The sequence below is a fragment of the Chiloscyllium punctatum genome, chromosome 6 (assembly GCF_047496795.1).
Source record: "Chiloscyllium punctatum isolate Juve2018m chromosome 6, sChiPun1.3, whole genome shotgun sequence".
Lineage (NCBI taxonomy): Eukaryota > Metazoa > Chordata > Chondrichthyes > Orectolobiformes > Hemiscylliidae > Chiloscyllium > Chiloscyllium punctatum.
In genome coordinates, this window is record NC_092744.1 from 74,053,901 (window position 1) to 74,072,766 (window position 18,866).

The 18,866-nt window shown below is 42.3% G+C and overlaps 1 protein-coding gene across 12 annotated transcripts in view; it reads right to left on the bottom strand.

The window, feature by feature from the left end:
* Positions 1-18,866, bottom strand: part of LOC140479074 (rho guanine nucleotide exchange factor 4-like) — a 474,075-nt gene that overhangs the window by 37,535 nt on the left and 417,674 nt on the right. For 10 of the 12 annotated variants that reach the window (XM_072572907.1, XM_072572906.1, XM_072572909.1 and 7 more), the window contains 4 exons: positions 12,049-12,228; positions 7,085-7,279; positions 3,785-3,964; positions 728-960 (listed from right to left, as the gene is read on the bottom strand). In XM_072572907.1, the coding sequence (XP_072429008.1) occupies positions 728-960; positions 3,785-3,964; positions 7,085-7,279; positions 12,049-12,228 (788 nt within the window). Of the gene's footprint in view, positions 1-727; positions 961-3,784; positions 3,965-7,084; positions 7,280-12,048; positions 12,229-12,319; positions 12,554-18,866 lie in introns of those variants that run through there. The other 2 variants (XM_072572915.1, XM_072572916.1) reach the window with 2 other exon arrangements.

Below are 18,866 nucleotides of genomic sequence, written 5' to 3' on the forward strand. Positions count from 1 at the left end.
CACAGTGGTGAATTAAAAGACCAACACTAAGACTGCAATTAATTTTGGATGGCATCTAGCTCTCAGCTGAACTGGACCAGTCAACTGTTAGAAGTGACTTTTGCTGAGGCTGTAAGGGGAATGATTTGTGCACCCCTAAAGAGATCATATACATTTCACTGCCAGGATCAGGCAGGAAGGCCCAGGTAATTTTTTTCTTTTATTTATTCATGGAATATAGTGTCACTAAGCAGGCCAGCATTTATTTCCCATCCATAATTGCCCAAAGAGCAATTAAAACTCAACCACATGACTGTGAGTCTGGGTCACGCATAGGACCGATTACATAAGGATGGCAGTTTCCTTCCCTAAAGGACATTAGTGAACCAGGTGGGCTTTTCCAACAATTGACAAGGGTTTCAAGATCATTAATAGACTCTTAATTTCAGATGCTTTTAAAAAAAAACTGAATTCAAATTCCAAAATGGTGGGATTGCGAACCCAGAACATTACCTGGGTCCCTGAATTTATAAGGCTCGTGATAATACGACTAGGCTGTTGCCTCACCTAATTTCTAGCTTTGATTGTGAGTTTATCTACACTACTCTGACTGAAACAGGAGAACCAAAAGTCAGTTTCTTGATTTAAAAATATCCACTTGGTTCACTCAATGAGTTCTCTGGTTTCCTTAAGTGCTGATTCCCTCCATGAGTATTACTTGCACAGTATCAGCTCACTTAGTCCTTACCTGTGCTCTGGATTGGTGTACTTGAGCAACTCTGCCAACTGAAGTGGGTATTTGCAGATCTTCTGGACTGGTGTGAGCAGAAAGCCATCCAGTGAGATGTCGATCATCTTCTGAAGCAGCCGACATGCCTCGAAAAAGTACACGTACTTGTTGATCTTCATGAGTTTGGAGAGCTCGGTGTAAGCATTAGGGTGGTTGTTGCAGTACTCGGAGTATATCTGGAAATCTGTCTGCTGAAAAGAAGCAGCAGCACTGGAAGGTCAGCAATTGATTCACATGGTAAAAAACTGGTGTGTGAGCTGGGCTGACCTTCATTATCAGAGAACCTCTCTGGGACACACGCACCAACAAACCCCATTGCCCTGTGACCAAACACATCAACCCCTCCTCTTCCCAGTCCACCAAAGACATGCAGGTCCTGGGCCACCTCCACCATCAAATTCTTGCCACCTGACACCTAGAGGAAGAACGTCTCATATTCTGCCTTGGGACATTCCAACTGCATGGAATTAATGTCAATTCCACCAGTTTCCTGATTTCCCCTCCCCCACTTTATCCCAGATCCAACCCTCTTAACTCCGCACCGCCCTCTTGAATAGTCCTACCCTGTCCACCTTCCTTCCCACCTATCTACTCTACCCTCCACTCTGACCTATCACTTCCACTCCCACCTTCATCTACCTATCACATTTTCAGCTACCTTCCCCCCCCAGCCCCAGCCCCCTCCCATTTCTCTCTTAGCCCCCTTGGGCCCACCCCACATTCCTGATGAAGAGCTTATGCTCCTCGGATGCTGCCTGACTCACTTTTCCAGTGCCACACTTTTTGTCTTGGTTTTCAGCCCCATTTTCATCCCTGTATGCACATATCACAAAACACAAAATCCTCAGCTTGCAGGTATTGAGGCTATACAAAGCAGTGTTAACATATACCAGCCAGACCCAGAAGTAGGATCTCCACTGGATTTCAGTGTTGCTGGGTTGGTGGAGAAAAGCTAGCCCAGGGCTTTTGATTGGTATGGTGATTGGCTGTGATTTGATTTTGATTTTGATTGGCTGTAGTGATGGTTGTGAGGAAAGGTGTGGGAATAATGGGAGAAGGGGTAGAGTCAGACACCTAGTAGTTTGTTCACAATATGGAGGGAAAGTCCACACTCAAGGTGAAGGTGCTGCATTTGTAGAGTTCAAATTAAGTTGCCAATGAAGGAGGGTGGGCTCCCAAGGTGGGAAGCACAATGAGATAACCCAATACCTCTACCAGGGAAGATTGGCAATGCTAAGGCAAAACAGCAAGATAAATAGAACACTCAGATAATTGCCTGCTCAAAACTTGCAATGATAGAAGGTCCAGTGCTGTTAGCACAATCAGCACTTATGGGAAACTCCTTCACATGAAAGGTTTTAGCCTTTGACCTCTCATGTCTGCAACTTAATTGTTGGGCCTATCACAGAAAGCCCCACTGATGGCCTTCTGGCACTCGGATGCTGCCAACCTTCAAACAAAGCGGGTATGTGGGCAGTGCTGAAATGGTCTGATGCTGAAAATGACATCTGAAAATGGCCACGAAGTGTGGCCTTAACTGGCGTAATTGGCTGCTGTAGTTGAGTGGGCAGAAGTGGGTACTGCAGATGCTGGAGATTACAGTCAGATTAGAATGAAGGGCTGATGAAGGGCTTTTGCCCAGAACGTCGATTTTCCTGCTCCTCGGATGCTACGTGACGTGCTGTGCTTTTCCAGCAACATTCTAATCTCTGCTGTAGTTGAGTGGTCCATTCAACAACTGAGAAATGGCCATTAATGGAATGACTGACAGCACAGTTCATCTCTATGCACAATTAAACAGAGACTTGGTGGTGTACGTACCAAGGGTTATTTTACTCTTTTGGGGACCTGTCATGCCAAACCAATTTGACATTACTGTTTGTGCAGGAATAAAATTTTCTTTCTTCTGTGCTGTAGCTATTCTGAGTCATTGATATTTTATATATCCTACTGATAGAACACCAAAATATAACACCTAAACATGTGATCTCTTCATTTACTTTATTGCTCTTGGTATTCAAATTGGCTGCCACATTTCCTGCATTAAAACATTCCATAAAATTTGTTCCCTGGCAACATCCTTAGATACTGTTCAAGTCTGAATGAGATTGTTTGCAATCTGGGGTCTAATTTGATCCTGAGTTCAATTTGCTACCACATATCCTCTCAAAGAAGACTGTCCACTTTCATGACAGTAATATTTCCTGACTCAGCTCCCCCTTCAGCTCATCTGCTCCTGAAACCCTCATTCATATTTTTATTACCTTTAGACTGGACCATTCCAATGTTTTCTGGTAGGTGTCCATTACCGTTTAGCATCTGTAAAGCCAGATGACATTTAAAACTGTACTGCCAATATTTAAAACTGTACTTCCTCCAAAGTCCCATTCATCCTATGTTCACTGATCTAAACTGGTACTATCTCAATTTTGCAATTCTCATTCTTGTTTTCAAATCCTCTGTTGTCTTGCCTTTCCCTATAATCTCTTCCAGTCTGAACCTGCCAAGATTCTTACACACCTCCTATTCTAGCGTCTTGTGCATCCCTGATTTTCTTCACTTCACCACTGTCAGCTTTCATATCCTGGGCCTGATCTGGAAGTTCCTCCATGAATGCCTTTGCCTTAATACCTCTCTACCCTCCTTTAAGATGCTCCCTAAAACCTGCCTCATTGACCCAGGTTTCTGGATTCATGTTCCAATATATGTGGCATATCATCAAACTTTGCTTGGTAATTGATCCTGTGGATCACCTTGGGATGATTTACTATTTAAAAGATGCTATATAAATAGAAATTATTATTATGCAATTCATTAGAGCTTCAATGACTATGAAGGTTTAAAGTCCATAAATGGAAATTATTTCCCTCACTCTCATTATTATTCAGAGTCTTTGATTCTAAGACTTCTATTGAAACTGCTATTAAAAAAATCAAATAGAGAAAAACCAAAATCATTTTGCCCCTCAGTGAATTACTTGTGTGTGTAAGCAGAAGAAGAATCAGAACTACTCACATATTCAAGGAAGCAGGAACCAATCTCACTCAGGTGGGGCTGATCTTTATTGAACTTCTTCTCCAGACCTTTAAGAAATTTCTTCTGGAATTTGTAAATGTCTTCAATGTTCCCAAAGATGGTCCTTAACTGCTCCTCTGTGAACATGTCTGTCCTTTTTCGGCACTGCTTAACATAACCCTGTGGGAAAAATATGTAATTTTACTGCACATTTCACTCTGAGGGCTGGAGGGGAGCAGAATGGCTCTTGCATTTGCAGCTTAATGGATAATTCGCAAATGCTTGTTTCGACCTATTATCGTGCTCAGCCCCCAGTTCAAAGACACATTGTATGTCTAGAGCAATCTGTACTAATTAAAATTACATTGCGAAAGACCTTGATGCTTGACAACAGGCTGTGGGGTTGCTTATGAAGAATTTTCTATGTGACTAGTGTTTTATTATTGCTCAGATCTTACACTCCAACTTCAACACAACCAGATAATATCAAATCACATTATCCAGTTTATCAGTTCTATCTATCTTCATCGATACCATTATACAATTATACCAGACAATGTCCCCTTCCCTCAAAGGGAAGGACAATTTAATTGCCAGATCATATGGACAAATCTTCCACATGACCAGAGAACCGAGGTCAGATGTATTCCCTGTCTCTAGTTTAGGATCAGTGCATGGCAGAGGACTTAAAGGAGGAAGCAAATTATTCTAATGTTGTGTAGTTGGTCCTCCCCCAAAAATTGGAGGAATCTTGCCATTCATGGACCATGTCTGGAAGCAGGATATTTTTGTTTTGAGAAATTTGCGGCCTAGCTTGTTCCGAAAGCATATCCAATCAAACAGCAATAAGGAAGTTGATTGACTGCTGTCAAGCTTTCTGCCAGAATTGCAAAACCGGACCAGAGATCTAGCCCATCTGGGGCTGCTGGCCAATCAGAGGCTGACATCTCAGTCGCATCATCGATGCTGCTCAGACACCGCCCCCTTGGACCCACAGATGGAGGATCAGAAGTTGGAAAAAAGTACGCACTGATGGGGTTTCTGGGATTGGTATCATGGGGACAGAATGGGCAGATGGTCAGAGGCAAGGGCAAAGGGTGGTTCACGCATGTCATATGCCTGACCTTGGTCTAATTGCTTGAAATGTTATCAACTATTGCAAATCAAGAGAACCCATCATTCCACCCAGGCTAGTAGCCCACTTGCACTGGGTTACCAGTCAACTGGCATTTTCTCATCCTGCCTGGAACTGAAGTAACTGTGTGCCTGGCAAGATGAGGCACTGACACTAAGTTACAACTTCAGGGCATTAATTTGTGGTTGGTTGAAAATTTGACCAAATCTTCCCACACTGAGAACCTGATTTCTGAGTGGCAGGAATGGGCTGAGTATCTTCCAGTTTTGGTGCACTTGATTATGTATCCTTTCCACTGATCCACTGACCACGTCCACAACCAGCCCACCCTTACTCGCTCTTTGGAAGAGGAAAGTTCTGCCCAAAATGTCTATACATTCAAGGAATGAGCTGGTCAGGAAGGTCCAGAGTCTGATTCTTCATCTGTGTTTTGCTAATCTTAGCCAAAGCAGTGCTAGGTGGACTACCTGGGAATTTGGAACTAGCCAAACACTTGGGATTGCGTGAGCTGAGGGAAACTCAGGCTTAACTGCAATGCCTCTATAGCTGAACAGCCAATACTTGCCAGCTGTCAAAATGAGTCACTGGCAGTTGGGTGACTATCAGAGTTAACTAGACCCCTTGGGGCCATGCTGCAGAGAAACTTTAAGCAGAGAAAGCACCACATTACAAAAAAACAGACAAGCAAGAATACGATCATCTTGTGGATTAACTTGAAATAGCAAAGGTGCTCAAACTAGGAGAAATGAAGTATCGAGACAGGATATGAACTTGAAGGAGTTTACTGCAATTGAAATCAAATTAATCTGAGCTCTGAATGAAACATTCTTAATTAAATTCTCTTCGCGGCTAAATGTCCAGCTTCTGAAGATGGGTGTCAACAAAGTTCAGAACCGTTTTTTAATCAGCTTCCGACATATTTAGTACAGCAGTGACACAGCACCTGAGGAGATTCACAAGAAATCCATACCTCTTCCTTAACTTTTTTGAGCACCACTGATGTCATTCCAGATGAAATGAGGTTGGTGCAAGGAGTAAGACTTTCCTCCTCTTCAAAGTTTGGGAGAAGATTTGTAGCTCGGGTGCTCGTTGTTGTGGTTCTGTTCGCCGAGCTGGGAATTTGTGTTTCAAACGTTTCGTCCCCTGTCTAGGTGACATCCTCAGTGCTTGGGAGCCTCCTGTGAAGCACTTCTGTGATGTTTCCTCTGGCATTTATAGTGGCTTGTCTCTGCCGCTTCCGGTTGTCAGTTCCAGCTGTCCGCTGCAGTGGCCGGTATATTGGGTCCAGGTCGATTTGCTTATTGATTGAATCTGTGGATGAGTGCCATGCCTCTAGGAATTCCCTGGCTGTTCTCTGTTTGGCTTGTCCTATAATAGTAGTGTTGTCCCAGTCAAACTCTGCCAGAAGCGGCAGAGACAAGCCACTATAAATGCCGGAGGAAACATCACAGAAGCGCTTCACAGGAGGCTCCCAAGCACTGAGGATGTCACCTAGACAGGAGACGAAACGTTTGCAACACAAATTCCCAGCTCGGCGAACAGAACCACAACAACTTTCCTCCTCTTTTAGGTAATATTCATATTAATTTCACCCACGTCAGGATTTGCAAAGATTGGTCAATGCCCTGAACAGCAGTCTACAGCCTTCAACTGTATAGAATCAGTATTTGCTCACTGAGGTAAACATTTGCATTTCCCAACCTGCCCACTACTTAGAATAAAAACATAGATACATAGAAAGTAAGGGTAGGAGTAGGCCATTTGGCCATTTGAGCCTGCACCACCATTCTATATAATCATGGCTGATCATGCAATCTCAGTATCCCACTCCCTTTCTCTCCTAAGTTCTCTCCCCAGCTCTTGATCCCTTTAGCTGCAAGGGCCACATTCGGTCCCTTCTGTATGTACCTAACAAACTGGCCCCAAGACCTTTCTGTGGGAGACAATAAAGTTTCAGACTTCCTGCAGGTTGACATCAAATACATGTAATCTTGTGTCTAGAAAGTAGACCCTGAAAATCCATGAAGCAATGTTTCCACATTTCCAACAATATATTTCTACGACATAACGAGAAATATAAAAAGGACTGATACTTGGGCTGAAATCATCCTCTTTAAAAGCCACAAATGAATAGCAATTTTTAAATGTGCTATTCCGAATCTTACCTCACAGATATCCTTTAAATGTTTGATATAATCATTCTCAGTGCTCATAATCTCACTGATAACATTGGTCCGCATCTGGTCTTTCTTTGATTGGCCTGTGGCCAGTCGACGGTTGGCACTGTTGGCATCTTCAGGTTTTCCGTCCTCGACCCTGACTGGGTATTCTTCCATGGGCTCATCCTGGTTGACCCACAACTTTAGAAGTAAAAGAAGAAAATGAAACAAAACCAAATGTGTACATAATTTATTTTCTTTCCAACTGGAACTATCATAACGAGATCCGGGATGTTTGTGCAGTCATGATTTACAATAATGGCCCGAAACAAATTCATTCCAATGCTTCCATTACTTCTTTTCTCTGTCATTTTTGAATCTGTCAAGTTTCTACTGCATCACTCATTTTCCCTGCACTCCACTTTTCTGTGTGTGATTTCTGTCAACTACGTTTGTTGCTGGAATTGCCTTGCTAAGACGATGAAGATTTCTCCATTTTAAGCCATCCCTCTTTGATATTTCCTTCAATACCAATTTCTTTAGCTCGGTCTCTCTGTTTTGAAATATTGATAAAGCACCTTTCTTTCAATCGATCCCTTCTGTAAATTAAAGTTCTAATTCTATTCTTAAACAATGACCATAAGTGATAACCTGAAGGAGAGAGTGGTCTGCCAGTCATCTGCACTGTAAACCATCATCAAAGTTGCATTTTAGGGTTGTTCTTCAATACTGTTCATGAGCTCCCAATCAGGACATGTGGGATTTTCCTGTGTTTGTGCTAAGCAGTTTGCATGTTGCATCACACTGAGACATCAGGGAAGCTAATGCAGCTCAAATCTTAATTAGACATTGCTAAATTTCCATTGAAGTCACAAATAAAAATAACTCCTGTACAATTTTATTGAAATGTTTTAAACTCAATCCACAGGACAATTCAATTTTCTTTTCAACATATAATAACATTTGGCTTAATCAGTGTTGATTGTAGTGGCCATTAAACAAAACATGTAGTTTCATACTCTTGTATCAGGTACAGTATCAAACAAAATGTCTGCTCGCCACAGCCAATGTTTTTAAAAGCATATAAAATAGCAACATTAATTTACTCCTGTTGTTTTGTAGCATGTAGGAAATGTAGGGAAGTCTTAGGGAAACACAATTGCCCCAGTTGGTCTCATTCAACATCAGAAGTTACACAATATACTGTTGAAGGTCACTCATTGAAAACTTGCATGTTAAGGTTAGGTAGGAAATAAGACCAAAATCCATCGGACATCTTGAACCATTTGAAGAAGTGGCATTAAGGGGTAATTTGGTTGAACTTGCAACCCTGTATAGGAACGCCATTTGATTTGGAAAGTGCAGCAATTACAAAATGTAGATTCATGCTCAATGCCAAGACTGCAGGATCAGTGGATTTAACTCTCTGGGTTTATACCAAATATCTGCATACTCAAAAAAAGATACTTAATTTCCAGCAATTGATTTTTTGAAATGACTATTTTTGTACTGTGGTTCTGTAATATCTTTTATCTTAGGATTTTATTTATTGCCATTTGATTAGGCTAGGCCTCACTCTCTCAACGGAGCAGGTAAGGGCTGTTTGGCAGTGGCTGCTTGAAGGCTCGGTGACGTTTGTTTAACAGTTTAAATTTGAAAGTTTTTTTTTAAGAAAGCGCGGAGTGGACCCAGAAGCTGGTGTAGCGCAAGCTTACCTGGGTAGGTTTTTTTCCCTATAAAAGCACGCAGGAGAGGCACCAGTATCCTTAGGGGGAGGTTTGCTAGTGCTCTTTGGGGGGGTTTAAACTAAATCTGCAGGGGCATGGGAACCTAGACTGTAGCTTTAGGGTGCAGGACCTGGAGTGTAGGGAGGTTAGGAACATGGCATCAATCTCGAAGGAGGGTGCCTGTAAACAGGAAAGTGACTTGAAGTGTGTATACTTCAATGCAAGAAGTATACGAAATAAGGTAGGTGAACTTGCAGCGTGGGTTGGTACTTGGGATTTCGATGTTGTGGCTATTACGGATACATGGGTAGAACAGGGACAGGATTGGCTGTTGCAGGTTCCAGGATTTAAATGTTTTAGTAGGGTCAGAGGTGGGAGTAAAAGAGGGGGAGGTGTGGCAATGCTTGTCAAAGATAGTATTACAGTGGTGGAAAGGACGATGGATGAAGACTCGCCATCTGAGGTAGTTTGGGCTAAGGTTAGGAATAGGAAAGGTGAGGTCACCCTGTTAGAAGTTTTCTACAGGCCTCCTAATAGTCTGAGAGATGTAGAATAAAGGATTGCGAGGATGATTCAGGAGAAGAGTGAAAGTAATGGGGTGGTTGTTATGGGGGACTTTAACTTTCCTGATATTGACTGGGAAAGCTATAGCTCGAGTTCGTTAGATGGGTCGGTGTTTGTCCAATGTGTGCAGTAGGGTTTCCTGGCACAATATGTAGACAGGCCAACAAGAGGTGAGGCCATACTGGATTTGGTTCTGGGTAATGAACCAGGCCAGGTGTTAGAATTGGAGGTAGGTGAGCACTTTGGGGACAGTGACCACAATTCGGTAACATTTACTCTAGTGATGGAGAGGGATAAGTGTGCACTGCAGGGCAACAGTTATAGCTGGGGGCAGGGAAATTATGATGTGGTGAGGCATGACTTAGCGTGGCTTGGAAAAGTAGGCTTCAAGGGAAGGGCGCAATTGATATGTGGAGCTTGTTCAAGGAGCAACTATTGAGTGTTCTTGATAAGTATGTACCTGTCAGGCAGGGAGGAAAGGGTCGTGTGAGGGAGCCATGGTTTAATAAGGAATTGGAAGAGGGCGGCCTATGTAAAGATGAGGCGTGAAGGTTCAATTTGGGCGATTGAGAGTTATAAGTTAGCCAGGAAGGATCTGAAGAGAGAGCTAAGAGCAGCAAGGAGGGGACATGAAAAGTCCTTAGTTGGTAGGATTAGGGAAAACCCAAAGGCTTTCTGTAGGTATGTCAGGAATAAAAGAATGACTAGGGTAGGAATAGGTCCAGTCAAGGATAGTAGTGGGAAGTTGCGTGTGGAGGCTGAAGAGATTGGGGAGACATTGAATGAATACTTTTCGTCAGTATTCACTCAGGAACAGGACATTGTTGCCAATGTGAATATTGAGTCACAATTAATTAGAATGGACGGCTCTGAGGTATATAGGGAACAGGTGTTGGAAATTCTGGAAAGGGTGAAAATAGATAAGTCCCCTGGGCCTGATGGCATTTATCCTAGGATTCTCTGGGAAGCAAGGGAGGAGATTGTAGAGCCATTGGCCTTGATTTTTATGTCCTCATTGTCTACAGGAATAGTGCCAGAAGACTGGAGGATAGCAAATGTGGTTCTCTTGTTCAAGAAGGGGAGTAGGGATAACTCTAGTAACTATAGGCCAGTGAGTCTCACTTCTGTTGTGGGCAAAGTCTTGGAGAGAATTGTAAGGGATAGGATTTATGAACATCTGGATAAGAATAATGTGATCAAGGATAGTCAGCATGGTTTTGTGAACGGCAGGTCGTGCCTCACAAACCTTATTGAATTCTTTGAGAAGGTGACTAAGGAGGTGGACTAGGGTAAAGCGGTAGATGTGGTGTATATGGATGTTAGTAAGGCGTTTGATAAGGTTCCCCATGGTAGGCTACTGCAAAAAATACGGAGGTATGGCATTGAGTGTGCATTGGAGGTTTGGATTAGGAATTGGCTGGCTGGAAGAAGACAGAGGATAGTAGTTGATGGTAAAGGTTCATCTTGGAGTGCAGTTATTAGCGTTGTTCTGCAAGGATCTGTTTTGGGACCATTGTTGTTTGTCATTTTTATAAATGACCTGGAGGAGGGGCTAGAAGGTTGGGTGAGCAAGTTAGCGGATGATACGAAAGTCGGTGGAGTTGTTGACAGTGAGGAAGGATGTGGCAGGTTACAGCGGGATATAGAAAAGCTGCAGAGCTGGGCAGAAAGGTGGCAAATGGAGTTCAATGTAGGTAAGTGTGAAGTGATTCACTTTGGTAAGAGTAACAAGAAGATGGGGTACTGGGCTAATGGTCGGATACTTGGTAGTGTGGATGAGCAGAGGGATCTTGGTGTCCATGTACACCAATCTCTGAAAGTTGCCACCCAGGTAAATAGTGCGGTGAAGAAGGCATATGGCGTATTGGCTTTTATTGGTAGAGGAATTGATTTCCGGAGTCCTGAGGTCATGTTGCAGTTGTATAAGATTCTGGTGCGGCCGCACCTGGAGTATTGTGTGCAGTTTTGGTTGCCATACTATAGGAAGGATGTGGAGGCACTGGAACGGCTGCAGAGGAGGTTTACCAGGATGTTGCCTGGTATGGTAGGAAGATCCTATGAGGAAAGGCTGAGGCACTTGGGGCTGTTTTCATTGGAGAAAAGAAGGTTTAGGGGTGACTTGATAGAGGTGTACAAGATGATTAGGGGTTTAGATAGGGTTGACCATGAGAACCTTTCTCCACGTATGGAGTCAGCTATTACGAGGGGGCATAGCTTTAAATTAAGGGGTGGTAGGTATAGGACAGATGTTAGGGGTAGATTCTTTACTCAGCGAGTCGTGAGTTCATGGAATGCCCTGCCAGTAGCAGTGGTGGACTCTCCCTCTTTATGGGCATTTAAACGGGCATTGGATAGGCATATGGAGGATAGTGGGCTAGTGTAGGTTAGGTGGGCTTGGATCGGTGCAACATCGAGGGCCAAAGGGCCTGTACTGCACTGTATTTTTCTACGTTCTATGTTCTATGTTCAATCTGCACCATGCAAACCATACAGACAAGAAAACAGAATTAAATGGTGGACTACTGAGTGCTTCACATTGCAGACCTGATGGTAGCTATAAGCTGCTCGTGCTCCTTCCTCAGTCTCTGTCATATGAGAACTGTTCAATTCAATGTCTTGGTTGTCCTTCCACCCACTCCAATTTTATCAATCTTCCTTCCTACATGCAATGGTCCTTACCCGTACAAAGCTGGCAGGGAACCAGCCTTCACTGTCCGCGATCCTGCCCCACCACCACTCTTTGTTGGTAGCATCCACTACTTCAATGACATCACCAGCCTTGAAGCCCAGCTCCTGGACATCCATAGTGACATGGTCCCAGAGAGCCTCTGCATACACCACACTGCCATCGCTGATGAGCTGCAAGAGATCAAATAAAATCTTACATGAGTTACCTTTCCAATGCAGTATAAAAATTTCAACTTGCATCATAAAACATGAAATAAATTACATTAGCTCACTGGCACCCTGAATCCAACTTTTCAGATTGAATTGAAACACTGGGCTGGTCTGCGGTAGGTTTTTCGGTCAGCTGCCATGTTATCCATTTCAAAGACGGTGCTACAAGGTGGCGTATACCTGCCGTGAGCAGCGCAGTGTGCACTCCGGGATCAGATATCACTTTTAACTAGTTTGCTCCACAGATCTAAGTACGACAAGCTTTCTGAGAAGCTCAACAGTAAAGAAGTGAAATAAATGCTGCTAGGTAACTGAGGCTGAACAGGCAGTGACGGTAATGCGCGTAGGCTCTTAATGCTAGGTAACCAAGAGAGAAAAAGGCACTGTATAATTGTAAAAAAAGGATTACATAACACCAATCTATTTTCTTATTTAAATTCCAAAACAGAACCCTTCAGCACACAAATAACAATGACAGATTAAAATCCAAGCCAATTTATGCATTTTTTTTTCCTCAAATGCATGAACTTTCTCAATCAAGAAGAAAATATATATTTTGAATAAAATCGTGACTAGTAATGCTGTTCTGTCTATCATGGGCCTACTTTCCGCCTGTTGATGGCAGTAGCAACAAGCTGCTACTTGAGTTTTTTTAATACTTTACTTACTTACCTTCAGTATGGAAAAAAATTATTGTGGTTGGAGAATGAACTGGCTTGAGATGGGAAGCTTGACATTCCACCAAACTTATCCCAATGATTTTCAATGAGGTTAAGACTACCGCAATGCCCAGCACTTTCACCACTCCCCCGACTAATGGTTAATCTTAGTGCTGTGCATCTAACTCTGTTGGGTACTTGGAATAGCAGAATATGATGCAACTTCAGAATGCGGAAACTTAATTAGTCCATCCATGTACACAGAAAATTGAACAGTGAGAAGAAAATCTCAGTTCCAGACTGTTAATTGTTACATGCTGACAACCTGTCTATTATTATCCAGAGAAGAGATAAATGTGGATTGTACTTTGTCAAAAGTTAAATAAAAACTGGAAATATATATATCAATTTCAATTGTTTGAGTGACAAGTGTGCTTTTACACTGAGTATCTAAGGTAGTGTACATCAAAGATATTTTGGACAAATAAAAACTTGCTTTGATGCTTAATTGTCTCATGAAAATAATTGGTTTAGTTGATAGAAGGGGTGATAATGAATGATGCGCTATTTGAAAAGGAATAAAGCTTTAAAAGTAAAATATCAGTAAACATGTTTATGTGTCAGTAGCTTGAAATCTCCTCCTGCGGTGGTGGAGGTGGGACCGTAATCATTGTCAAAAAATTGAGGGCTGAGGTAGATAGTTTCTTCACTAACAAGACAGCCCTGAATATTGGTGGTTGCACAAATGTGGAAATGAGCCCACAATCAAACCGGCCATGATCATATGGAATGAGGGAGCAGGCACTCTGCCTGCTAACTTGTTTGGCTTCTCTGTCTATCAGCAGGTCCCTGGCGATTTTACACTGAGCCACAGTAAGCAAAACACCTCCATTTTTATTATGGGTAAAGTGATGAGGCAGGCCCCAAATCAATCTCAGCTGGAATAGAGATCAAATCCCATGTCGAATGAATCTGATCCACACAACAGACATCTCGCCAATCTCAATCTCCCCACTCCCACATCTCCTTTCTAATGATCATAATGGCCAAATGAAACATGTAGAAAGCAGACTGCAGTATGCAGCATCATTTTTGTGACACTCTACAAATACAAATTGTTATTGCTGATAGTATTAGTGTAGTTTACTCCTGCAAAATTCTAAGAGAAGGGAAGCCCCTTAGAAAAGAAGTATTAGTGAAGAATATTTAGTCACTAAGGCTTTACAAAATTTTAATAACTGAACTGCAAATGATGTATGGGATCACTTTATGAGACTTGCTGTGAGATAATCTATTCCTCTAGAAGACCCACTTGGTGACATTTGATGAGTCATGTAGAAACACAATGCGTCAGGTTAAATTATTCTGAAACATCCTTTACAATATTATTCAGTGCATGAATATGAAATCCTTTCTACTGATCTTTCAGTAGTGCTTGACCTTCATGTACACAACACAAAAGGAAAATGCTCTGGATGCTAGAAATCTGAAATAAATAAAGAAAACGCTCTGAACATTCAATAGTCAGCCAGCACCTATTGGGAGTGAAACAAGGCCTGGATTTTCACTCCTGAGGTCTGTGCTCAGTGTTGGAAACATCTCAACTTAGCAAAACCATCTTGGGAGAAACAAATCCTTAAATGGCTAGATTTTCTCTCAAATAGCAATGGGGGAAACTGGTTAAATCCTTTTTTACTCACTCCTCGACCTCAGCACACATTCCCCATTCATGTTAATTAATGCCCCTACCATCCAATGCCTTTCATTTCTTTCTGCCAATCTGTGGTTCTCCGCTCACAAACCATGGAATCTCATACCGTCTATGTCAACCTATTCAAATTCTACCCACCCCAATAGCCCCAATACTAACCTATTGTAAGCAATCTATTTTAACTCACATCTCCCCATCCACTATCCTTTGCACTTACAACTTCTGGCATCTCATCCAGTATCTCAGGAGTCATGCTGAGATGAACAATATAAAGTTCTAAACATTTATTGCAGACTTCACCATATCAAATTTTGAATTGCCCATTGTTGAAAGCCCCTTTCAATACATCCCCTCGGATTTTTTTAAGCATTTACATCAAAAACAAAAATGTTTAAATTTTTATATATAACCCCATATCAAAGACAGATAATCCATTAATTATCTCGTGGAGTTATTAATCAAACTGTAAATTTACAGAACATCCTCTTCCTTCCCTTCTCCCCCCACCCCCGCCAATTCCATGTGATAATCACAGGTAGTGCAAGAAGTCGAGCAGTAATAATACTGTCGTGATAGCTCCTAAGATTATTTCAACACATACGTGTCTAACATCCAAGCACCAAATATTTTCAGCTGAGATTCAAGGCAGACTGTTATTTTCTCAAAATGTAAAGAACAGAGGATTTAAATAAATCGACAGCCTGATAGTTCCACCGATCTCATTCACCCTTTATGAACATTCCCGCCTACTCTCAAGAATAATTCTCTGAGAAGCAGGCCTTGCTCACATAAAAATGAGGTCTATTTGAACTCAGCAAAGCATCACTTTGGTATTCCTGGCTTTGGGTATCCCATATGTGTGAATTAATTCCTGTCCCCTTTCTCCTCCAGTAAAGACAGGATCTGTCAGGAATGAGGACAGGGCCTACATTCTGGCACCAGTTTGGCTCAGGCACAGAGCAGCCATGAAACTGTGAAAACCCCAGCGGTAATATTTCAGATCAGAGCTGGGAGATGTGAGAGGTGGATCAAGTTTTAAGCAAACATGGAGGCTCAGATAGGGGGTAGGATTAGAGAATGAAAGGAAAGATCTATAGTAAGGCGGAGGCAGGAGAGATTAAATATCACTGGGGAACATGGTAAAAAACAAAAGGAAATGATAATTGATCAAGTGCAGCAAAGAAAAAAAGGATGAAATAGAGTCGTAAATAACGACAGCAGAATAATTTTCCACACCAGCTATTCAGACAATGGTTAGGATCAGAAAGTGTTGGATTCAGTGGTAAGTCTGGAAATTTGTAAAGTTTGAAGTTTAAAAATGGTCAAATCAGATTTCATTGTTATGCTCTTACATTTCTGGGAACTGGTAGCAAGTGCATACATTACCATAGCAACCAGGTACTATGGTGATATTTGGAATATGTACTTCAAGCTGCTTCTTTTAAACAATGTCGTCAAATGAGCAGGTTGAATCAAACCAAAGCAGGAGCCATGGGGAGTAACAATTGCAGGAATCAGCAATACGTGACTTGAGTACAAAAACTAAGAAAAAGAAGGTTACTGTGGGGTCTTGTATTGGTTAGGAGAAAGTGAGGACAGCAGATGCTGGAGATCAGAGCTGAAAATGTGTTGCTGGAAAAGCGCAGCAGGTCAGGCAGCATCCAAGGAGCAGGAGAATCGACGTTTCGGGCATGAGCCCTTCTTCCTGAAGAAGGGCTCATGCCTGAAACGTCGATTCTCCTGCTTCATGGATGCTGCCTGACCTGCTGCGCTTTTCCAGCAACACATGTTCAGCTCTTGTATTGGTTAGGTTAGTAAGTCACACAGACCTAGAAAGTCCAAGATTCAGTAACAATTTGAGCTTAATTACTCAATTCTACTTGGTTTAGAGGTAGATGTGGCACCACTGATGATAGCCTCTATTAGGGGAAGTTTGTGAAAATAAGCCATGTTCTCATTTGCCGTGCCATGAAAATGTATGACCTTGGTCTTCAGTTGAGCACAGATCAACCTCACCTCCCACCTTCCCTCACTGCAATCCACCATCACTCTTCACCCACCTCCAAGTCAATAAGGATGGTTTCACGAATCCCTGAGGGAGACTGAACCTATGAAAATATATCCCAACCCAAAACAGTACTTTATGGAATGAAGGAAGGCTACCTTCCATTGTTCATGTGATATTATTTTAGATTTTTTTAAATGATACAATTAAAGCCGAGGATTTGTTGCTGATATCCATTTAAGGGAAGCTATGAAATCTTTTCTAGAGGGAACAAAGCCTTTTTTTTGTTGTTTTCATTGTGAGCTATTTCTCCCATATAGCAAACAAAAAAAAGGGGAAATAAAGTTTCAAGGCAATTACGTGCCTGACATATCACCAGAACATCAAGGATAGGTAACAGCAAAACTGCTGTTGAGCTGTGATTTAGAGCATGAGGAAAGCTAGTCTGACAGCCTAGACTATGTCCGCCTTGCTGCCAGGAGACAGGGAAGAGAGGACTGATACCATCTTATTTTCTTATTGTTAGGAGCCAAAGGCCTGGAGCCCAACATGAGCTGGCCTTGGAGGTTTAACCCACATAGACACATCAAGTGTCACTGGCACTCAGCAAATGCCAGAAGGCAGGTTTGTCGTATAGTAACTCCTGAATTCTGTGAATGGTATTTACATATGAACACATGATAAGATGTCAAACCAAGATCATATCTGAGTGGGCATTAACAATGTTACAGCACTGTTCAAAGTGTTGCAGGATTCTCCTAGAGCCAATGTCAACATTTAGCCTTCAAACCCAACAGTAGCAGCTTAATTGCTCTTCATCCTTGCTGATTGTGGAACATTGCTGTACGTAGATCAGCTAACATGTTTACCAACCTAATACTCATTAAGCTTCAAAATTGATTAATTCACGAAGAAGTATTTTTTTGAGAAAGGTGCTCAAGGAATCCATTGTGAATGTCTCATGTTTTCACCTGTAGAGCAGCTGTGGGTCAGAAAGCAAGATGATGATGTGAAACCAAATCAGTCCATCATCCTCGTCTTATACCTGTGGTTGCACCAAGATCCCACATGCTAGTCCCAGCACCTATTCCAGTGCATATCACAGTGCAAGTGTTTCACTAGATTTATCAGGGCATGACTAGGGAACTGGGATATGCTTCAAGAGGAGAGATTGAGAGAAATAACCATTCAAAATCCAGTCATGCTACCATTAACACTTTTGAAACCTGATATACACAGATTTCACCTCACATTCTGAGCCCTTTGCCAATGAATGCACCATGGAGAGACCCTCATTCTCAGTAGGTAAAGGATTATGAGCTCTTCAACCTGTCCACTGCCAGTTTTCCGACAGACTTGACCGCTGCAGGTACAGATTATTCATAAAAACAACAACGTGCCACCAAGATACAGAATTAGGGAAAAAATACATTGTTCAGCAATTCACATGCAGAGGGACAGTGGAAGACATGAGTAATATCCCAACAATTAAAGGGAGTCAGGGGGCTGAGTTGAATATGGTTGCCATTACAAAAGAGATAGTGCTAGAAAAGCTAAAAAGTCTTAAAATTGATAAATCTCCTGGCCCCGATGGGATACATCCTAGAGTTCTGATGAGGTTATTGAGGAAATAGCGGAGGCATTGGTTGAGATCTTTCAAGAGTCACTGGAGTCAGGGAAAGTCCCGGATGATTGGAAGATCGCTGTTGTAACCCCCTTGTTCAAGAAAGGATCAAGACAAAAGATGGAAAATTACAGGCCAATTAGCCTAACCTCGGTTGTTGGTAAAATTCTAGAATCCATCATTAAGAATGAGGTTTCTAAATTCTTAGAAGAGCAGAGTCTGATTATAACAAGTCAACATGGATTTAGTAAAGGGAGGTCATGCCTGACAAACCTGTTGGAATTCTTTGAAGAGGTGACAAGTGGGTTAGAACAGGGAAACCCAGTGGATGTGGTCTATCTAGACTTCCAAAAGGCCTTTGAAAAGGTGCCACACGGGAGGCTGCTGAGCAAGGTGAGGGCCCATGGTGTTCGAGGTGAGCTACTGGGATGGATTGTGGATTGGCTGTCTGACAGAAGGCAGAGAGTTGGGATAAAAGGTTCTTTTTCGGAATGACAGCCGGTGATGAGCGGTGTCCCGCAGGGTTCAGTGTTGGGGCCACAGCTGTTCGCACTATATATTAATGATCTGGATGAAGGGACTGGGGGCACTCTAGCGAAG